The sequence below is a fragment of the Asterias amurensis genome, chromosome 3 (assembly GCF_032118995.1).
Source record: "Asterias amurensis chromosome 3, ASM3211899v1".
NCBI lineage: Eukaryota > Metazoa > Echinodermata > Asteroidea > Forcipulatida > Asteriidae > Asterias > Asterias amurensis.
In genome coordinates, this window is record NC_092650.1 from 3,612,776 (window position 1) to 3,636,073 (window position 23,298).

Here is a 23,298-nt window from a genome sequence, read left to right on the forward strand (position 1 = left end):
TTTTGATAAAAAAAACTTTTTCAGTGTTGATAACTTGAAATGTTTAAAAGGGTAAAATCTTTGAGTGGAATTTCCACTCAAATTCCATTTCATGAAAGATTGGCAAGGAAATAATTTAGATCTGAATATTATTCACTAGGCCGAGTACGGAAAGTTAGTAGCATTATTCAGGTATTACTCTTGTTTTATTCAGGTTTTGTTCAGGTAAAAAAAAAGTCGGTTTAGAAAACAAATTGATGGCAATAAAAGAAATTCCCCGCGATCAGTGACCCCCCCCCGCCCCCCAACCACTCACGTCCCGATTCTCCACCCACATAGTATAGCGCCCTCTTCCCGTCGCCAAACTCCAACTAGTCTGTTCCCCATCAAATTTTTCAACAATCCCCCGTAACTTAATGCACAACACGTAAAAGTTACTTGACTTTCCCGCCATATCAATCGGTTTCAAAAGCAAAACACAATTTTGTGTATAGAAATGGCGTATGCATCCGAGATATACACCCGTTTCTTCAGTAATACTGATAACTATTTCAATCTTGAGGACATTCTGTCGTCCCAAGAGAAAGTACCAGTCAAAACAGAACTGCCCATGTTTCGTTTGGGGTTTTTAAACTCGAGTTCTGACAATGAACATATCCTGCCTGGAACAAAAATGGAGTTGCCGTTTTGGCTGGCGACGGGTCTGTGCAGTCGAAAGAGAAAGATCGTAAGCGTAGAAATGCCCAAGTTTTACCGGGCTGGATACAGAGAAATCTTCACTGCAGATGCCAATGTTGTCGATCTTCACAAATTGGGGCCTTACTTCTACTCGTTTGGAACCAAACTGCTGTGTTTTGAGTGAATGAATCGGATGATGTTGCCAAGTCATTACTCCAGGTAAGCTGGAACTTTTGAAGTTTTAATTTAAAACTGTTGAATGTTGGAAGGAAATGGATGAAAAATTAAAATGATCAGCCATGATGATGATGTACTTTCGACTTTGTACGACTTATATATACTACTTATGTACTACCCACTTCTAAAAATAGTACTACTAGTACTACTTTAAGTAGCTAACTAAAACTAAAAAGAGATTGAGCATGTTGAGAGTCATACATACTACGTAGTAGTACGGTAGTTAGTACTATTACGTACTACTACTAGAGTTACTACGTACTAGTGGGGATTCCTACTAGTACTAGTATAGATAGTACAGCATCATCAGTGACAGTAGTGTAAACAGAGGGGTGGGGGACGTGGTTTAGCACAAATTAATCCTTGACCTGGGCCCTGAGTTGAGGTTCGTTCCACTATCGTCCTAGCGGAAGGAACTCCATATCATGGTTCTCTCTAGTACTTTAGGAGTAGTAGGAGTATGTAGGGGGTAACTCCATCCAGCCCAAGTTCGGAAACCTCGCCCCCCCCCCCCCCCCCCCCCCCGCCAAGAAAAATAATAATAATAATAAATAAATAAAAAAAATATATATACTGGTTGTATCGTTACCTCGGTGTGATCCCTGGCTACACGGCAGTTTGCGGTTGAATGGCTTCTGACAGGCACCCCCCCGAACAAAGATATTGACGAAATAGGGAGACTGCCAACATAGGGCTAGATAGCTCAGTTGGTAGAGCGCCGGCACGTTAAACGGAGGTTGTTGGTTCAAATCCCGCTCTAGTCAATTTTTCTTTGTTCAACCCAAAATCATTTATAAATTAAAATGTACCCAGTCAGTTTCCCTTGTGGTTTATTATTTGATATATATAATATATAAATAAAAGGTGGGCGGGGTAGGAGTAAATTTCAAGCAGCGACATAGTCCAAGACAAATAATGCATGACGTACTGGACTACTGAGACATTCAAAGACAATATTTTGTCTTATTGCAATATGCTTTTCTCATTTATTACATTGTATTTTTGATGATTGTAAATCTATTTTCATCCTCAGACATTCATCGACCGCTTCCGTCGCATCATGGACAATTCTCAGAATGCACTGACCAGGAAACATCCAAGCTGACAGACAAGCTGGATGAGATGGAACGATCCCTCTTCAGAGCCAGTCAACAGAGCCTGTTGGATTTCCAGAAGTGGGAAACAAGAAAGATGACGAAGATGTCGGCATCGGACATGGTGACGAGCCACAGAAAGAGGAAGAGAGCAGCAATGGACGAAGGAGATTGACTCCGAGCCAACCTTTCATGGGACATAAAGATATCCCAAAAATAAACTACTCCTCTGGGCTGAGTATTTGTAGTAATTTACTAAAATCAAATCAAGCGGAGTCTATCATTTGGTTTTACCCTTACCTTGATGTGTGTAAGCACTGTATACATTGTACCCAGTACTTTCCCCCCAAGTTCTGTGGAAAAAAATTAACGGGAAAATTACTCAGGAAAGATTCAAACCCACGACCTTTGCTAATCTAGGGCAGATGTATAGACTGTGCAAGTCTCGCGCAGATTTGAACTTCCTGGACCATTGTGGTCCCAACCTTATGGAGTTTTACGTTGGGGAGATTTTGTTTCGTCATTACTTTAGTTTAATGTAGTTTATGACCATAAAAATGACATATGTTGTTAAAAATGTAATACGAATTAACATCATATATAAAAATAAAAATAAAGTCAACATAATAACAAAGAAAATCCGATATTTAAACTTGACCTCGGGTCAGGTTACTTGGTAAAAATTAAGAATTTGTGCCCATCTCCGATCACGAAACTTACGCAGACGCTTGTTTTGGTCGTGCGGGGTGAAAAACCTTTCCATTGGTCGTTTAGTCGTCGGCATCCTCTTTAAACTGCGTCACGCGTTTATCTAACGCCCTTGCGACCATCGTGCGTCCGCGTATAAACCAGCTTTCAGTAGTTTCACAATCGGGCGAAGATTTACAAAAGGGGTTTCAAAAATTTAAGACCAAACAAACATCCTTGTCCCAGAGCTTTACTTTTGTCGATACATAGACTTTAACCGATAATTGTGTATGTGTTTAAAGCTGCTAAAACTAATTTAAACAAGCTCTATAGGGTATTTTTGTGGTTCAGATTCGGCATTAAGAATAAATTAAAGCAAAGATTTGAGTCATACAAAAATAAAATTCTTCGGTTGTCGTGTTTTCTCGCTCCGGTGCGCGCGGAGACTTGCACAGTCTATTGCCAACTAGACCACCGAGATAGCCCGGTAGCTAGACATGCTAGCAGTTCAAATCCTATATTTTAGCAGCGGGTACTGCAATGATTCAATGGTTGATGTAAAATTTGTACGATGATAAAGAATTATTGTTTCGGTTAAACCCTTACACCAATGTGTGTAAGCACTGTATACTCGGTACTTTCCCCAAGTTCTGTGAATAAAATCACAGGCATATTACTCGCGTGGTATTCAAACCCAACTTTGCCAAGAGCAGATGTCCCACAAAGTCACCGAGATGACAACTACGATAGAAACCCCTGACCCTAATCAGCATACAATGCAGCCTGATTTAAAGGGATTGTAAAATTAATGACCATAAAAAGACATACTGTATGACTTCACAGGTGTTCTGTTATTTACAATATTTATTTTACAACAACCTGTCTTATAGCCACGACTTACATTATTAACTAGTTATTAAATTAGTACACGAGTCCAAAGTTCTTAACAAATGCAACTTCAAAACTGTCAAGCGTTTGAGAATAAAATACAAAATAATAGTTTTGCTATTAAGTACTGAAAGTTCTGCCCTCTAGTGTGATTAATTTTTATCCCAACTCCTTTGTGCTTAACTCCATGCAGGCATGGATCCTTCCTTACCCTAACAAAATCTAACACCATGGTAGCTCAACATCCAAACTGTTGGACTCTGATTATGGTGATTGGTGGTATGCCTGATCCTAAGTAAAACATGCTCAGTTTACATCAGTGTTACATGTACAATAATTGAGGTAAAACATTTCACGCCAGCAGAAAACATAACTTTGTTTTGAAAAAGAAGAACAAGTATTGACAGAATGTTGAGTAAAGTTAATGTCACTAATTCTATTCTTAGTAAAACAAGAATTAAAGGCTGTGGACACTATTGGTAATTACTCAAAATAGTTATTAGCATAAAACCTTACTTGGTGACGAGTAATGGGGAGAGGTTGATGGTATAAGACATTGTGAGAGACGGCTCCCTCTGAAGTGCCATAGTTTTCGAGAAAGAAGTAATTTTCCACGACTTTGATTTCGAGACCTCAAGTTTAGAACCTGAGGTCTCGAAATCAACCATCTAAACGCACACAACTCCGTGTGACAAGGGTGTTTTCTTCTTTCATTATTATCTCGCAACTTTGATGACCGATTGAGCTCAAATTTTCACAGGTTTGTTATTTTATGCATATGTTGAGATACACCAACTGTGAAGGCTAGTCTTTGACAATTACCAATAGTGTCCACTGCCTTTAAACAAACCAGAAAAATGTAGAATTATTTTTTAAGACTGCCACCTCGTTATTATAATAAAGAGACATGAAAGAACATAACTAATTATAAGGAGGGGAACCCAGGTCGAATTAAGTTTTGTGGTTAGCTAATTTTTCAATAGATATAGATATATGTAGATGTCTCAAAACTGTTGTCATTTTTACTCTAGCCGTCAATGGCAGTTGTAAAGCTAGTTTTTCAAAATCATGCAATTGGGGTGAATCATAATTAAGTTTTAAAAGCATTGCTGTTAATTTTGTTCACCCGCTCGAGTAGCACAGGCCGACATATTTTTGATATGTCCATTTTCTTGACCACCTCGTACACTCTGGTCAGCTCATAGCCTTGATATCCTAAGCTGGACCATACCACACATCCTACAGGGGGTGTTAATCAACACTGGAGTCTGTGATTTATTTAGATGGGGGGGGGGGGGGCAACACAAAACTCTGCCAATATCTTTGTGTAGCACTGGTCATGTCAATTGTCAATGGTAGATGCAACCAAATTATAAAACTTAAGTAAATAAACAATTAAACTTAAATAAACCCAGGCAATACCTGGACTAAACAACACACTTAAATACAAACAATTAAATAAACACATAACAAACCCATTAACCTGTGGAAAAAGGTTGACAGCATGTGCTGAGAACATACCAACGGGGCGTTGCAACCAATTTGGTCCCTCTTTGTACAGTTTTACAAATTTACAAACTAATATCCCTTTTTCATTGAGCAAACCGTACCATTCACAAGACATGACTGCCAACTGTTATTCATAAATACCCCAGACAGTTTCTGTACACACAACCCACGCACATCAAACAGATTCTTCACAAAGTTTTTTGAAAAAAATAAATTCAAACGCCAAACTTTCAATTGTCAAAGCGTCTATAATTGTATTTTTTTAAAAGTTTTTTTTAACAAAAGGGCATTTATGAATGGGAATAAAAGAGTAGTGACTCGTCCGTTTAAAACCTTGCAGGGTCGCTGCCATGCGATCAAGGCCCTTGCCTTGGGCTCGGGTCTTTATCACACGGCAACGACCCTGCCGGTTTTAAACGGCCGTTAAAGAACTCGTCACTACCCTTTTCTTCCTTTATTTATAACCACAGTGGTTGATGCTGAATGCTCTGACAGCAGCCTCCGGGTTACATTATCACACCCTTTCAAGATTGAAGTTCAAGCTCTGTGTACAAGATGGACAGAGTGACCTGCAGCCGATTTCACGAAACGCTAAGATTATTCCTATCTCAAGTTAGGATGAGTAAGACCCGGTCACACAGGCCCCGATAACGAGAACAAAAACGATACAAATGCAGGACATGCAGGAGCATGGGCGTATTCTGCGTGGAGCATTTCAACCAATAGACTGCATTCTCTTTTTGTTGTTATAGTTAACGTTCTCATTATCGCTGTAGTGTGACTCGGCCTTAACTCGTCGGGATGAGTTCAATGCCTGATACGGCTTTGGATATGGAACTTATCTCGTCCTAAGTCCTAAGATTAATCCTAAGTTAGGAAGAAATTGTTGAAATCGATGGCTGTCTCATAAAACTCTCTTTCCAAAACTCAGTTTTCCTTTATTTCTCCATCTTGCTGCGTTGACCGTCACATTTGTTTTCATGTTCAGCATGCTCTTGGCTTAAACATGACTTCAAAAGTTGTCCATTGCAAGCTCCGTTATGTGCTGCAATACTCCATGCACAGAACTCTCTGCGAGTATCTGCAATGTAATAATAATAATATTTAATAACACTAAAAAAAAAAAAAACTTTCCTGTTCAATGGGCTTTACCATTATTAGTGCCTTTATTTATTTGCTTACTTTACTGTTTCTGGTAAAGCACTGTGGTACTCTGTGTGAGAGTGCTGTTTAAATACCTATTATTATTATTATTATGGATAAAGAATACACACCCAAACCAAAGCACTGGACGTCTTGTATGATTTGGGTATAACTGATTACGTTGGTTTTCACTATTTGGGGGTTTTCCGTCCCAGGCCTGTATTTTATTCCTGTTTTTTTTCCTTCAGCATAAAGGATATTTTCTATAAAAAAAGCTAATTCTGCACAAAAATAAACAAAACCGTGCGTATGCACTTTAATTAAATTGCTAATTCTTTCATAAATTCTAATTGAAAATTCAAGCGGGAAAAAGTAGGTGGAAGGTAGTCTTAAATCACATATTTGACACTGAAATAGCAGAGGGCTAGTATACAAGGTCTACACAGGTAGCAACAAGCCTTCAAGGCCCAATTTCAAACAGCTGCTAAGCACAAAAATTTGCTTAGCATGACATTTCTTCCTTGATAAAAACAGGATTACCAACCAAATTTCCATTTGTCGCATATTGCTTGTTACTGGTATTCAGCTGTTGTTTGCTTGTCCTGAAAATCACGTGAAAATTTGTTTGGTAATCCTGTTTTTATCAAGGTAACAATTTCATGGCAAGCAAATTTTTGTGCTTAGCAGCTCTATGAAGTTGGCCCCTGGTCACAGTGCTAGTCGCTTTTTAGAGGGTCCCTTGGTTCAATTACCAGAAAGAAATAATTCAATTCAATTTAAATTCAATTATTATTCACATCACCTTAAATACATGAAAATTGCCTTCCAGTTTGCATCATAAAAAAACACAGAATTTTAAAAATATAAGTAAAATTCTAAAAATATAAGTATAAATAATAATGATGATCTTACTTTCAGTCTGCCTTCAGAGCCAATGTAGACGAGGGGTGTCCCAATTCTTGATAACGTCAGTCCCTGTGAAGCAGAGCAAGACACACAACCAAATGAACAAGTACACTTACACTTACACTTACAATTTGATGGGAAATGGTAGGCTATGCCTTTAAATACCCCATATCTTTCCAATGTCTATCTAGCTCGTGTTTGAAGACATTCGTTGATTTTGCTCCAATCACATACTTTGGGAGTTTGTTCCATTGGTTTATGACTCTCTGCGAAAAGTAGTCAGATCTGCACTTCAGTGACTTGTCTAGTCTTGGTTTGACACAGTTTCTTAAAATTGCACCTACGTCAGGTGTTCAGTATTTGTGACAATGTTGCCTTTCAGCATAAATCACACTGTTGGTTCATGACTTTTCAAATCATTGTTGTCCATAATCTGTAAACATCTTAGTAAAAAGTGTTTGGGTCTGTCCACTTTTCTGGAAGTGGAAGGCTGTACTTAATAGCTTGCCATTTTAAGTCTTATATTTCGTGCTACCCTTAACAAAATTTAAGACCACAAATAATTGAACACAGGGAACTGCTCACATTTGGTGACTTTTTTACATGCAGTGTTATTTCGTCTCTTTTTGAGAGCTGATACATGCTTCATCCTCTTTATAAAAGACCTAAAACAACTGAAGTTAACACTTTTTAATGCTTTTTAAGGCCTTAAATTTGGATAGTTCAAATTAAGACTTTTTAAAGGCTGTGGACACTGTTGGTAATTACTCAAAATAATTATTAGCATAAAACCTTTCTTGATGACGAGTAATGGGGAGAGGTTGATGGTACAAAACATTGTGAGAAATGGCTCCCTCTGAAGTGCCATAGTTTTCGAGAAAGAAGTAACTTTCGATGAATTTGATTTCAAGACCTCAAGTTTAGAACTTGAGGTGGCGAAATCAACTATCTGAAAGCACACAACTTCGTGTTGCAGGGGTATTTTTTCTTTCATTATTATCTCGACCGATTGAGCTCAAATTTTCACAGGTTTGTTATTTTATGCATTATGTTGAGATACACCAACTGTGAAGGCTAGTCTTTGACAATTACCAATAGTGTCCACTGCCTTTAAGGAGCTGCAGAAACTCTGTATACTCACAGACAGGTGAACCTTGAAATGCTGGAAGAAGTGAACCTCCAGTGCCTTCATGAAGGCTGAAACCTCGTCAGATGTGATGTCTGCCGACTCCCCATCATGAATACTGCAGAGAGTCAAAGTTAAACAGGGAATGTTTTAAGTCGCAAGGGAACAGCGTTGTTATTGTGCCAATCTTAAGCCCGATGGCTACATAAAAGCTGAACATCAATCCTTGCCCATAATCACCTTTCGTGTACATTCATTTCACATCAAGATATGCAGTCAAAGCCTGTGTAATAACAACATTACAGGTGAATGTAAGGTACATAGTACACAGTGCACACTGCGTTTAGCAGAGGACCAAAAGTAAGCTTCCTAAAGGGGCCAATCTGGGGCCAGTTTCATAGAGCTGCTTAAGCTACATATTTTGCTTGAAAAAGCAAAAAAAAACCTTGCTTAGAAAAATCAGATTACCAGCAAAGACTCCACTCAATTGATACATGTATGCTAAGTAAACAACAGCTAAATACCAGTCACTAGCAATGTATATGGTATGAAATTTAACAGTAACATGTGTGTAAAATAAGCGAGCTAATTTCGTGCTTAAGCAAATGTTTTGCTTAAGCAGCTCTTTGAAATTGGCCCCTGATGTGTGTTTTGATTGGTCCGAGGTGATGTTTGTCAGCTGCATCACATCACAATCAATCATCGAACCAATCAAAACACAGACAGGGCAATCTTAACTAACTGCACGATTATCCAACAAAATCATTGTATCCAATGAAATCACTGGTTCTGAAAAGCAACTACCTGTCTTTGTCCTTGCGGATAAAGACGAGAGGACCAGTCTAGGCTGAAGTTAACGAGTGTAAAAACTGACCCAGGATACATTTAAGAGGGGGCTAGACCCCAAATGCTCTAGATCCATCTGCACGGCTTCGTTTTTCGTGGGTGTGACCAATCATAGTTTCAGTTGAATTGGCCATTGGTTAATCACCAGCCAAAGACAAAAACAGTTGCTGGTTACAGCGGCAAAAAAAACGCATAGCATAACAGAAAGGATAATTACTCTACCTGTCCCAAACATTCTTGGCATTGGCAGCTTCTATCGTAAACGACACTCGACTCAGTCCCTCAAGTTCTGACGGGAAGGTGTACAGCAGTTCAACGGGTTTACTCTTGACTCCTAGTGCAGATAGAGAAAAAAATATTTCATCATATTGTGACCCTTGGAATAAGTACGGGCATGAAACGGCAAGTCTGATCATATAGTAGCTCTTTAGTTTTATTGAGATCTGTAAACGGTGAATCTGTTGGGTGAAGACACGCAAAGACGTCAGTTAAGGTCTTCGGCCCAAAACAGAATGCTCATACAAAAGTAACTTCAAAGCAGGGATGTCTTGGTGTGTGGAAACCAAGCTAAAAATGCAAGAATATTTAAAGGTATCATACAGGTTAGCTGACAAATAGGTCACAGACAGTGTTCATGTTTTGAGAGATCTTCCATATACATGAATTAACAAACCTGTCTAAACTTGGGCATAATCCGTTGTGCGAGTCAGAGGAAAATTTTGAAAAAACCATGCACAATTTTCAGCATGTAAACACATTGTTCTTAATTTTGGTTGTAACAACCAAAACCAATTCTTTTTAGGTTTCACAAACTCTAGTTATGGTGGCAAAGGTTAGTGATGTGTTGGTTCGATTCCTTGTTATAATACTTGGTCCCTGAGCAAGACCGTTACTATAATTGCTTCTCTTCACCAAGGGGTAAATGGGTACCCTTCAGTGCAGTGATGGTTCTTGTGATGGATTTAGCTTGGTGTACTACTTTTGGCAGCACCAGCTGTATACTCCCCAGGGAGCTGAGATGGTGTAAGGAATGAAGTCAGTGGCCTGGTGACCGGGGTAAACAATGCTCATGCACCATGGGTGTAAAAAATGGTAGATACCAGAGCAACATTTCTAGTTTAACAAATGTTTCAAACTCACAAAGAGACTTTTAGACGGGTGCCTTTTACAAATGTAGGCGTTTGATTTCATATTCACTTCCTTATGGAGACTGATAACAAACCAGATATGGGGAAACAAAGAGTCTCCATACGGGAAAGACTGGGTTGCTCCACAAGGATTTTGTGTACAAAGTCTATGGGTGGTTCTTAACTCTAGGGACAAAGGAAAGAGCAAAAGACATCTCCACAGGGATGCAAACAATATAATGTGTGTACTGACCTGTGGAAACACCGGCCCACATTGACACCATCCACATAAGGGCCATGGGGTTAAAGGTCATTCTCTTGATGTGGCAATCAAAATGTGTCTGTAAGTCGGAACAAAAAGAAAAGGAATGGGTGTATATAACGATGACAAGGTATAGAACTACTACAAATCTTGTGAATCTTTTCTGCATTTATGCAAATATGTAACTCACGCCTCAAAAAAAAAAACCTGGGACCCACAGCAACTGCTGTGGTGCCCTTTGCAAACTTCCATTACAAATTTCAATTTGCCTCATAGAAGTGCCCCTTTCCAAAATTGCTGTACCCCTTCAAGAACTGTAATTTCTGCGCCAACCTGACAGGATTGGGAACGCACCACATCAAAAAACAAACTAATACAAAGCATAAATGCAATATTTTCAAAAATGAAGAAATCTGTTCAAGTTTTTGGGCAAAACAAAGTCAGAAGCCATTCAACTTTTAAGATACTAGCTAAAAAGCGGTAGAAGAGGGATCACCTTTTAAAGGGATGCGACTTTTGGGTTCAATTATTAAGTATAAAAGAAGCTACACACCTGCAGCCAGGAGACCACATATCTTGTGACTGTTGCAGTCCCTTTAATCATCAGCACAGGAAGCACGGTTAACCTGTCGGCGATTTGGTCTCTACGCTCAGCTCCAACGGAGCACAGTATCGCATGGCAGATGACCCTGGCGCTGACCCCTCGCCCTTGACCTTTGGCCTTGATGGTCAACTCTACTGCCTTTGTGTTATCTAGAATTGCAGGGGAAATAAAACATGAAAAAAAACAGTGTAGATATACTACGTTTGAATCAAAAAATTTGAAAAGCTAAATGTCTTGCTATTAATTTGCATACATGGCAGAAAAATATGTATTTGGCTTTTGTGAAAAAAAAATCAGGTGATAACTGTCTATTTTTACCATCAGAAGTCACAAGTCCTTTGTAAATATTGAAAATTGCCCGGTCGCCAACCTCACTCTCCAGGTCCACTCCGATACCCTTTTGAGATTCCTAAAAAGGTAAAAAATGAGAATAATTACTTTTTATTTCATTGAGTGGAAAAGCCGTCACGTGTCATCCATTATTTTGACCTCCATGTTTGACATTGTCCATGAGAAAATCTAATAATGGAGTCCAATATGAATAACTATTGGACATTTCACATCGTCATTCTCAAAATGATAATTCCCCGCACGTGGTCTTGACAAGAGGTGTGTCTACAAGGAGTCGTCCATATTGTTTTAAAGATGTGTTTTCAGTTTTTTGGGGTGGATGATTTTGCGTGTTTATTTAAAAAATGTTAATAACTGTTTAATGACAAGGATCTATGTGCGGGTAGTTTAAAACAAATATTGAGTGCATTTTGATTGATTATTGCAGATAACAACCAGTAAAAACTGGCTTTTAAATTTTCTCCTCATGAAATGGTTACATTTGTATAAACATACATGTAACAGCACACAATATCGGAGCTCCATTAAAGGAAATAAGTGAGAATAAAACATCCTTTTCATCTGGCAACTCACACCTGTTATCTCCATGCAATAATTCCTTTTCAAACAGTTGAGTGGATCATGCGAAACCAGCAGGGTGCTGACTGCCCTGGCGAATTGACTGCTGATCCATTAAGTATAATGACTAAAGTAATTCAATGTAAACACACCCACTCATTAAAAAGGATCTAAATTTCAGAAGTTCAATGGAGCTTTCTCGATGGAGACAAACAAAAATCTGTGAAAACAAAACAATTCAACTTAACCCCTGTCCCTTCCTCAAACTTACTGCCTGAAGAGCGGCGGATAGATGCTTTGAGTATTTCCTCAGAGCCGCTGTAGTTTGCTGGAAGTTGTTGAGTGGAGTCACCTGATACACATGCCATGTTTTATTCAAGAGATGCTTCAGAGAGTGTGCCTCGCCAACTGGGAGGACTGGTGTCCTCTCTAACTTGCTGGTCTTCCCTGTAAATTAGGATCGTTAAAAAAAAAAAAAAACATTTCTTAAAAAAAAATAATAATAATAATAATAGGTTTCAGGAGAAAGCTGGTTGTGAACCATTGATGTACATGTACCACAAAGCAAAACCTAATGTGTAAGCTCAAATAGATAGTGGCATTTTAATTTTTACTTTTGATGAAAAGGAAGAATTATTGTATTACTTGAAAAGAAGGAAATGCCAGAAAATGTTACTAGAAAACTGAGCTTGATAATCGGTTTTCTGCCATTTTCCAGTCATTATTGGAAGGTTAAATTCTTCTGGATAGTTCTAGCAATAAAAATGGCAGTAAAAAAATTGTTGTCATGAGCCAATTTGGTGCTCACCTAGCATTTTGTTACGGAAAAAGGGTACTTTTTGTGTGCCTTGAAGAAAGGGAATCAAGCTTAAACCCTTCTTGCAGACACACAACGATTTAAGAAATGATGTTAATATTTATTCATTGCTATTCAAAAGTTTGGAAACTCAAATGACCAATTCCCAACCAAGTTTTCTGGACAGAAACAAAATATCTTATAATATTATGTCACAGTCAAAAATTAAGGAAATGATAGACGGATGAAGAAAGAAACTAGAATAACTTGAAATTGAATGCAGTCTGCCCATACCATGAAGCCGTCTGGATTTTGGGGTCTTTGTGTAGGGCGTGTGCCGTCTTGCTGGCCAGGATTTACTCCTACCAGTTGAACCTTGACTCCGCCTATTGGAAGCATTATTGCTGCTATCAAAATGCACAACCTGGGATGGAGGGGTTTGCGTTGATGATGCCATCTACAGGAACAAATAACAAGATAAAAAAATAAACTTCAGTTCATTTTTTGACAAAACAAGAGTGAACTAGACCAAGTAATTGGGGCGCTGTACTCCGTTGACATTTGCGGACGTAGCTAGGTAGCAGACTAGTCATGCTAGTACGACCGACAGATGTAAGAATTGGTTAATTTAAAGGAGTAGAGCGCCCCAGTTACTGGGTCCAAGGAGGTAGCTGGGTCTAAGAGTGAACTATTATGTTTGTTTATGTGTGTAGACAGTTTTCAAATCAAAAAGTTTGAACACTGCACTGGTTAGAAAAACTGGAAACTCCATTTTTATTAAGCGCAATTACTCCTGTAGAACTTTGACTGATGTTCGTTCCACTATTGTTTCCACAGAGAATGAAGACGACAGCGGAACAAACCTCCAGAATGTCAAGTGACAAGACAAGAGTCATAATAGGCCTACATTGATTGATAGTTCTCAACGTCTAAACTGAAGTAGGTAGTACAGTGACTGGGGGCGCTGTATTTCTTTTTTGAAATTTTGACAAATTAATTATCGGTCCTGCTAGTGGCTAGTAAGACAGATAATGTCAAAATTTCGAGAGAAAAAAAAGGAATACAGCACCCCAATTTACTCATACTGCATGTACTAAAGCATAATAAGTTAGCCCATAGATAGCAGATAGCAGATAGCAATAGCATACGTAGGCCTACTTCTCTGCGAATATGTTGTCAATTGAAAATGTATTTGTTTGTGTTGATTGTTAATGTTAATGTTAAAGTACTGCTTTTTGTGTTGGCGGCCTGTTGACGGTGTCTTGACGGTTATTTAATATAAAAACAGTAGGACACCGGGAAACGAAAGTAAAAAGAAATACGTCTTTTTCTTTTCCCAATTTATTTTAATTTATTTGTAATTTTTTGTTTATTCTAAAATAAAATAAAACAGATTTATAAAAAAGGTCAATCCAGCCAGTGATTATCAGATAAACTTTTTTATCTTTGTCATAAAGCACACTCAATACTCATATTGAAATAAAGGAATGTTACTGAATTGAATTGGTAATAAAGACATCATTGGAATTTGTCATTTGCTTTTAGAGATATTTGAATATTCATATACCTGACAAACGATGCATCTTTTCCCAAAGCTGGATTACAAAGTCTCGTCGATCATTCGTCTTGAAATTGATGGTCTGTCTTCGTGAATTTTACAAACAATAGAGGGCGCTCGTCAATACGACCTTCAGTTTTCGAAATCAGCGCGAATCTTTTAGCCTCAATCACATAATACAAAACGCTTAATTGCATTAAACTAATTTAAATAATGTACACAATTGTTTGATTTTTTAAATAAATACGGTTACATCATTTCTTTATTGAATTTCATATTAGACCTAATTACAAAATATTATTATGAAGTTTGACGACCGTTTAGTTAGCCTATTGAATTTTAATGCACGGGCCTAAAATCAAGATGGCGGACCCTTTGATGGAAATTTCCCTCCCAAGCGAAAATATTTGCAAAATTGTAAAATTGAAGGTGAAACCGAAAGCTTCGGTTGCTAAAGGTACTATCATCGCAACCTACAGTCTTCATGGCATTGGGCAGGCTGACAGTCATAAAGATGAGATTCTGAAATTTAAGTCCGATAACTTCGGAACTGTCGAGGAGTTGATGGTCAGCGAAGGAGATGTGGTTCAACCCGGGTAAAGAAATAAAACCTTTTTTTTTTCCTATTTTGTTTACATATAAAAATTGTTTCCAAGGTGCAAGTTTGTTTCCAAGTATTTGAAGAGTCAAATGCAACATAAAAGTGATTTCGTGCACTATGTAATTCTGCAAGAAACTTAAGTTTATATGCATTGGTTTTATCACGAAATAGATGCAACTAAGACTGTGGGTACCTCCCGCCCATTTTACCAACCGTCAGCAAGGGGGCGCTATTTATTTTCTTCAAAACGAATTTTGTTTGTAAACAAATACTTTAAAAAAGTAAGGGCTGCATAAAGAAAAGATGAAGGATGAACAACAAATTAATTGTTTTATTGCTTATCTGTTATTTTAATAAGTGTTATTGTAATAAAAAGTATTAATTATTTATTAATATTAATAAACATAATTAATTATTAATTTAAATAAAGTAATTTTTTATAATTGTTTTAGTTATTTTACTTTATAAAAATAATAACTATTTAATATTGTATTTAACTAACAATAAAATAAGATTAATTAATGTTTTACCAAAAAAACACTATAAATTAACTGATGTTTGTAAAAAAAAATGTGTGGATGGTATTGGTAGGGCAAGTGTAAAAAATAAGTGAAGAGGTCATAGTACGTCCAGTGCTCCACCCACACCTCTCAGGGAAAGATTTCTGTATCCTGCCACCACTTTTTTGCTCTTTGTTTACCAAAGGGAATATCTCCTAAGTAATACAAACTGATTTCATACTGAACATGCTAAATAAAAACGTTTATTTCAGGATACAGAAACCTTTTCTCTCTCTGTGATCCAAGTCACTTTGGTAAACCATAGAGGACTAAGAAGAACAACAACAAAAATTACATAATTTATAGCTAAGGAATATTATTGTTTGGTCTCTGTTCATAAAAACATATATACCTAATTGAAAGTGGAAGAAATTTCCAAAGTGGAAGAAAAGTTCCATATAAAACTAAGGGAGCCTCTTGAGAAATATTATCAAGTACATATTTGTAAAATGCTTTCAGTTCATAATCCAACTTCTGATTTTTGGCTCTCCCTTTTTATTAAACATTATTCTTGTTAACAGGACTACAATCATCAAGTTGGCTAGCTGCACCCATCCTACTGTGATGAAGGACATGTGTGCGGAGTGTGGAGCTGATCTCAGAGAGTGAGTTAGTTACTATAGACCTTTCTTTTGTTGATAAACAAACCGCCTTGGTTGGCATTGAGGGCCAAATGTTGTTAAAACACTTAATCGTATAAACAGATCTTTTAACCAAGTTCACAATTTCTGCAAACTTTCAATGAAATAAAATACCTCGTATTGTTTAAAAAATACAAAAATAATGTTTTTGTAACATTGTTACAAACAGTAGCGATCTGTTTTTGATTTGCATTCATGGCTTTCCATAGTTTTCCAACCAGGGTTGGCAAAAACTCGGGCTTTGACGTTGCAAAAGAAAGGTCTATAAAGTGGGGTCCTCTCAAAGATGAAATTCTAGGCCTGTAATCCTGTTCACAGACCATACTGTGACTGCCAAAAATTTGCATGTTGGGTTACAGGCCTTGAATTTTATCTTTTATTAGAGGGCAGGGTCTTTTTCATTTTGCAAAGGGCACTTTCATTGGAAAATGTCTAAGTATATGGAAAACTTTTGAAGGGGGCACCAATGCCAAGATGAGGGTAATGGCCTCCATATGCAGGCCTGGACTTATTGAAGCGCAGTTTCGTACACAGTTTTAATACCCCCGTTGTGATGTTCATAACTACCCTTGGCCCTGGTGTATAGGCCCCCAAGGTTTCATTGCACTGCATGCAATGGTGGCATTCAACCTGGGTCAGGTTTGCCCCAAAACTTTTTCAGTGACTAGTCAGCAAGATCTGTTACATCTATTAGCTTAACAAGTTTTGTGACCAGTAGTCCCATTTGGCCTGCAGACCACTGTGTAAGCACTGTTCATTTATACATCAAATCACAGATGAAAACAAACTAACATTTGGTTATTTTCGCTAAACCCGGACGAACTAATCTAATGACATTTTCAGAAGTTGGTTTGAAGGAGTGACTCAGTTAACATAACAGGAAATAAATACACACACTCTTCAATAATCTGATGATTTAGTTTGAAATAACTTTTACAATATCTGCTTTTCATTATCATGTTTACAGGGCACAGGGTTTGCCAGGGCAACGGCGACAGACATCCTCAGCTTCTGTTGCCATGGTGCACAGCATCCCAGAGCTTCAAGTGAGCAAAGAGGTCAGTGACTCCGCGAATCTTTGTTTCAAAGTTTATGAAAATACTTTTCTAAAAAATACAGATATATACATGTTTATTTATGTGAAATGTTTTCTCTGCATCTAGCAATGCAAAAGTTTTGGGTTTGAATCCCACCCGAGTGATTTGACTGTTTTAACTTCTCCACGTTATGAATAAGGCCTATACACTGCTTAATACACATCAGTGTACTTGGGTTAAAAGCAAATTATATTCTTTCATTGTTATTACTTTTTGGTATTTCAGGTTGCCTACCAGTTGGCCAAGTTGGATGAAGGGCGGCTGTTGAAGAGTCGTAAACTGGTGCTGGTTGTTGATCTCGACCAAACTATCATCCATACCACAATGGACAATATTGCACCGGACCTACCGGTAAGTAATCATACAAGGCTGCTAGATCCTTATACTAGTCAGTGTTAGATTCAAACACCACTCAGTGTTAATGAGATCCCAACACAACTCAATGTTATGATGTGATCATAAACACAAACCATCGTGAAAGAGTATAAAATAAAATGGCATTTTACACCATTTTAACATGAGGATTGAGACTTGAAACTTTTCCCCACTTTAGCATGAGGTTTGAGACTTGAAACTAGACTTGAAACTTTTTTCCCAATTTTCATTAGATTTCTATCAATTTTTTTTTCTTCAATTTAGTTCACATTTATTTCAATTCTGTCAAATCTTAACACAGCATTACATAATGCATATGCAATATAATACTAGACAGAATGTTTAAACAAGTTGATCAAAATACTGGATTTAACCTTGACGCCCCTCTACTACCATTTCTTGTGTAGATATCAGACTAATCCAGGTATCTCTATCATTGTTTATCTAATAGGGCGTGTGTCACTTCCAGTTGTGGGGCTCCGGGGCACGCCACCCCTGGTACCACACCAAGATGCGACCGGGCTACAAGGCCTTCTTGCAGAAGGCTTCCTCTTTGTATGAGCTGCACATCTTCACCATGGGGGCCCGCCTTTATGCCCACACTATCGCTGCCTACCTGGACCCTGAGAAGAAGTACTTCTCTCACAGAATCCTCTCCAGAGACGAGTGTTTTGATCCCAATTCAAAGACGGCGAACTTGAGGTACGTTTGCTTTGGTATTCTTAGGCAGGTCTGGACATTTACACTGGATCACAAGCTCGAGGCCAGTGGTTATAGCATCGGGCCAGTAAACTCATGACAGGAAAAGTCTTGCGGTCTTTTATGTTTTTCAGGCATTTTCGCCTCAAGTCTGATTTCCAATTTTGTTTGCTCCTAAACAAATAAGAAAAATTGTGATTAAATAGCCTTGTTTTTGTTTAGAAGGGGGTTTAATAGTTTTCAGAGTATGGACTGGTAAATTTCTATCTCTATTTTGTCACAGAATTTAATCACGAGGTGAAACCTTGCTTTTCCATATCACTCGGCCTTTGCATCTTGAAATGGAATAGTCCAGATTTCACTTTGTGATTATAGCTCTGCGACAATGCACTCAAATGCATTCAATGTCTGCTCAGAATTATTTGTACTTTATTGACAGTGGTTGCCCTTTTCTATCTTCTTGATCGCAGGTCAATCTTCCCTTGTGGAGACAACATGGTGGTCATCATCGACGATCGAGAGGACGTTTGGAACTATGCCCCAAATTTAATAATGGTCCCACCCTACAAATATTTTGAGGGTACCGGTGACATCAATGCCCCTCCTGGTCTGACAGATAAGGACTCCAAAGGGGTACCGGGCAAAGGAGACCCACCCTCGGAGAAGGAGGTTGAGGATTCAGCGAAGGAGTCGGAGGTTGAGGAAGGAACGGATTGCACTCAGACCAAGGAAGCTTCCGACGTTGAGATGGACGTTACAGTAAGCGACAAGGAGTTGAAGTCATCTGAGGATAAAGACAATCCGTTGGAAAAAGAAACAAACGTTAAAGATGGTGACGCGGGGAGCAAGACAACCAGTGAAGACAAAACTAAGGAAAACGGTAACCAGAATTCTCAAATGAAGAAGGTGGTGCCCGAAGAGGAAAGTGGCGATAGTGACGATTATTTCCTCTACCTTGCGGACATCCTGAAGCAAATCCACAAAGAATTTTACGATGCATATGATCATCTGCAAGAGCAGCCCGATTTAAAAATTATCCTGCCGGCGTTGAGACAGAAGATTCTGACCGGTGTGAATTTGGTTTTTAGCGGTGTCTTCCCGACGAATATCAATCCTGAACAGAGCAAAGCCTGGAAAGTTGCATCTCTGCTTGGTGCTCACATCAGTCCGAATATAATATATAAGGCAAAGGGATCCACAAGTCCCAGCAATGCAACCACACATGTCATAGCTGCTAAGGCTGGTACCTCAAAGGTACACGCCGCCCAGCGAGCCAAGAACATCCACATTGTGACACCAGAGTGGCTCTGGTGTTGCTGGGAGCGCTGGCAGCGTGTTGATGAACGCTTGTTTAAACTGTTCTCGGGTCACCCGCGGCCAGACTCAGCTTCCCTATCCAGCAGCCGGGCCAGCACGCCGTGTACCAGCGACAGTGAAGCAATACGCAAACTGGCGCAGGAGAAACTTCTAAAGAAGCACAAATCAAAACAGGCAGGTAAAGCCCGAGCAATCTCCGACGGGGAGGAGTATGCAAAACGGCGTAAGCTCTCGCCAGATTCAAAGACTGACACCATCCAGTCCTCGAAGTCAAGAACCAGTGGCAAACAGCGCCAGGTTAGTCTGTCCTCGGAGTACAATCCAGTGTTCAGCTTCTCATCGGAGGAATTGGAAAGCATGGATAAGGAAGTGGAAGGGATCTTTGAAGAGAGCAGCAGTAGCAGCAGTAGTGACTCGGACAGCGGGAACTTGAGTAAGCAGGAAAGCCTCGGGAGCATCACTCAGGCAATCTCGTCCTCCAGTGACGAGAGCCTGACTGCCGAGAATCCTCTTGGATGGACAAAGAAGCAGCTGAACCAGGAGAGTGAGTCGGACCATGAGTCAGGCTCAGAGGACAGTAGCTCGAGTGCTGGGCTGAGTGACTCAGACCCGAGTAGTAGCGATGAGGACAGAATGGCTGCAGAAATTGATGACCTGCTCACGTATAGTAAAAGCTGAAGGAAGGGCAAACATCGTTTTGACAGTATGAGGATGCTGTTCAGCAAAAGACCACCTTAATTTTGCTTTAACCTTGAGGGTCGTTGGAGCACCACTAGGCACCAAACACTTGGCAATAGTTTTTCTCTGTGTTTCTTGTCCTCCACTGTCACTTTTTGATGTTGTCATAAAATTCATTGTACATGTACAATCAAAAAGATGCTTAGAAGAAAAAAGGTCCATTTTAGCGGGTGTGCAAAACAGTTGTAGGATTGAAAATGTTCACAAATTTAACTTACATGACTTTCGTGTAAAGATGGTCATGGTGGCTTCATACAAGGGCAACACGTGTATTACAGATGTTTTGTAAAGCCTATTTCACACAGACAAACTCCTCTGGAAGTTTATTTGACCTATTCACACTTGAATTGCTGACCCTTGCAAACTCCTGGGAAAAAGCAATTTGTTTACCAGTAAATAGCTACCCTTGTATCTTGGGAGTAAGGTTGAACCAGACAAGCCAGGAGTTTAATCATACATAGAGTTAAACTTTCCTGGACAATTTCATCAAATTAATGTGAATGTTGTGAAATGAACAAGGGGTGCTGGTGGGGTTAAATTCCCCAGGTATTCCCTAGGGTTATATTCCCTGGGAATTAGTCAATTGGTGTGAAAATGGGCTTACAAATTGCAAATCTTTCCTTGTCTTTCTCACAATTATATGTACATGTATGTGTTTAAGGTTTCTGCAGACTTGAGAATTAGTACTTTTTTAGAAAAGAGTAATTAACGATGTCACAAAAATGAGACGAAAATCATTGAAGCATGTAGTACAACGTATTTACGCGACTCTCCCGAAAACATTTCTCTGTGATTTTGTTCTCAAAAACTTGACAAAATAATAATGAAGCTGAAAGTTCTACAGAAATTATATTACATTCTCAATCATTGACAGTAGGGATTCATGTCATGGCCAATAACTTGATCTACAAAAGGTATCAAAACCCTTTTAAAGTATATAAAACAACTTTCATTAAGTAGTGTTTGGCTTTTAAAAATGTAGGATCATTGTTTGTTAATGACCTTGATAAAACATTGTTTAATTTTCATCCTATTTTGTTAAAAGAATTGTAATGGCAGAAAAACATCCTGCGAAATTATTTGGTCTGAAGCACCCCCGTTGATTAAAAAATCAATAAAAATTTGTCAAAAACTAGAATCTCCAAAGATTGCTGAATGCTTTAGGCAAATTTTGGTGATTCAACTTTCCCTGGTGTCCGTTTGTGAATGCTACAGCTAGCGATGTGGTTGGTACTCGCTGTCACCTCACTAAACATGGATTCAACGTTCTTTAATGAAAACATCGCAACAGTTTTTTGCTGTGTTCTTAACAAGTGGACACTGTAATCAGATGAGACTATCACTTTTCTGGTATCTTTCTTGATATTTTGCCCTGAAAATCAACATAACGTTGACAAAAACCAACTATGACCCCATCTTTAAGAACTTGTATAATTTGTAAATTGTGTATTGTGGTGTTTAGTGTACAGAAGGTGGACCTCTTCAAATATGTAAATATACTTGCAAACATTAAATTTAGTGTAATGTGTAAATTGAAATATAGAATGTCCCGATATTTTGATATATAGAATTTTGATTTTTCTATTGAGTATTCTTTGTGCATGTTGAAGTTTAGGAATCATGTACAGTATTGGTTTCCATGACGGTGTAAATATCTAGTAATATTTTCCGAACGCCTTTGAGCAGGGCCTCGAAATTTTCTCCAAGCATGCCAAGGCAAGTAATTTTAGCATCGGACCAGTATATCTCATGACCTTAATTTTTATATACACTGTAGGTCTGGTAATTAATAGATAACAACACATCACAGTGTAATATCTTAAGGAAAAGTCTAAAACATCAAAATGCAAACCAGTTTTTAAACTGAATCAATATTACTGCAAGCCCTGTTGAACCATTTTGATTAAATATTCAAAGAAAATATACAAGTATTGGTAATCGTAACAACCATGTTTAATTATGTATTATCAGGGACCTTTTGAAGAAGAAAGGAAATAAAATAAAACCATGATATTATTTCCATATAAATCTCTGATCAATGAAGTGTGTAACATTTTTTCTTATTTTAAAGGCACTGGACACCTTTGGTAATTGTCAAAGACCTGTCTTCTCACTTGGTGTATCTCAACATATTCATAAAATAACAAACCTGTGAAAATTTGAGCTCCATTGGTCGTCGAAGTTGCCAGAGAATAAACACCCTTGTCGCACAATTCAATTAAAATATTTTAAAGAGAAATGACTTCTTTCTCAAAAACAACGTTACTTCAGAGGGAGCCGTTTCTCTCAAAATTTTATACATACTATCAACACTGTTCAACAGCTCTCCATTGCTCGTTACCAAGTAAGTTTTTTATGCTAACAATTATTTTGAGTAATTACCAATAGTGTCCAGTGCCTTTTTAAGAATGCAGAGACAAAAGCTAACATGCGAAGTTAACTTGATGTTTCATTTTAATCGAGGCAATTCTTACAGTGACACTAAAAACTGGGTTTCATTGCACATCAAACAGATGAGAAGAGCTGTCAAATAACACCCAATTGAGACGTTTAGTTTTAAAGTATATTTTCCCAACATAGAGAATATATCACATCACATTGGTAGGCTGATCTTTTGGTTGTCGCCCGTTATTTCTGAGAATAGACCGATCCATTAGGCTCCGCCCACGACGCACGTGTGAGCAAGAACACGTGAGCCTCTCCAACGCCTTTCTGCACAATCTGCCGCGCGCCAAGCATACGCGCACACATGTCGGACCTTATTTGTCGACCTGTGTTGCGTTGTGATAGGTAAATACGCAATGGGGCGGAGCTTAACGGATCGGTCTATTGGTTGGATTTCAAACTTTGCATGGAGGAAGTATAATTAGGTTAGGTTTGCGTTAGCACCTTGTGTAAATCTCTTTAGAATAGTGTTGGTT

At 38.4% G+C, this 23,298-nt stretch overlaps 3 protein-coding genes across 3 annotated transcripts; 2 read left to right on the forward strand and 1 right to left on the reverse strand.

The window, feature by feature from the left end:
* Positions 1-438: 438 nt before the first annotated feature.
* On the forward strand, positions 439-4,861 carry LOC139934614 (DNA replication complex GINS protein PSF3-like). Its single transcript, XM_071928902.1, is given in 4 exon segments — positions 439-836; positions 839-876; positions 1,928-1,976; positions 1,979-4,861. Coding segments are annotated over 4 exon segments (633 nt in total). The 5' UTR covers positions 439-475; the 3' UTR covers positions 2,164-4,861.
* LOC139934613 (centromere protein L-like) lies at positions 3,522-14,440 on the reverse strand. The gene is made up of 10 exons (XM_071928901.1): positions 14,359-14,440; positions 13,086-13,248; positions 12,267-12,442; positions 11,405-11,495; positions 11,036-11,235; positions 10,474-10,561; positions 9,316-9,427; positions 8,263-8,365; positions 7,128-7,190; positions 3,522-6,153 (listed from the first exon to the last, which is right to left on the reverse strand). Exons 2-10 carry the CDS (start codon positions 13,246-13,248, stop codon positions 6,085-6,087), a joined length of 1,065 nt encoding a protein of 354 aa, XP_071785002.1. The 5' UTR covers positions 14,359-14,440; the 3' UTR covers positions 3,522-6,084.
* A 186-nt stretch (positions 14,441-14,626) lies between these two features.
* Positions 14,627-23,188, forward strand: LOC139934615 (RNA polymerase II subunit A C-terminal domain phosphatase-like). Its single transcript, XM_071928904.1, has 6 exons — positions 14,627-14,945; positions 16,032-16,115; positions 17,119-17,209; positions 17,474-17,599; positions 18,075-18,325; positions 18,793-23,188. Exons 1-6 carry the CDS (start codon positions 14,692-14,694, stop codon positions 20,315-20,317), a joined length of 2,331 nt encoding a protein of 776 aa, XP_071785005.1. The 5' UTR covers positions 14,627-14,691; the 3' UTR covers positions 20,318-23,188.
* The last annotated feature ends 110 nt before the right edge of the window (positions 23,189-23,298 follow it).

Bases quoted from the DNA above. Each gene is read 5' to 3' on its own strand.
- LOC139934613 (XM_071928901.1), bottom strand. From the start codon at position 13,248: ATGGCATCATCAACGCAAACCCCTCCATCCCAGGTTGTGCATTTTGAT. The intron at 10,562-11,035 runs GTGTGTAGCTTC...TCCGACTTACAG, and splicing joins ATGTGGTCTCCTGGCTGCAG to ACACATTTTGATTGCCACAT. The intron at 6,154-7,127 runs GTAAGATCATCA...ATTACATTGCAG, and splicing joins GCTCTGAAGGCAGACTGAAA to ATACTCGCAGAGAGTTCTGT.
- LOC139934615 (XM_071928904.1), top strand. From the start codon at position 14,692: ATGCACGGGCCTAAAATCAAGATGGCGGACCCTTTGATGGAAATTTCC. The intron at 14,946-16,031 runs GTAAAGAAATAA...TCTTGTTAACAG, and splicing joins GGAGATGTGGTTCAACCCGG to GACTACAATCATCAAGTTGG. The intron at 18,326-18,792 runs GTACGTTTGCTT...TCTTGATCGCAG, and splicing joins TCAAAGACGGCGAACTTGAG to GTCAATCTTCCCTTGTGGAG.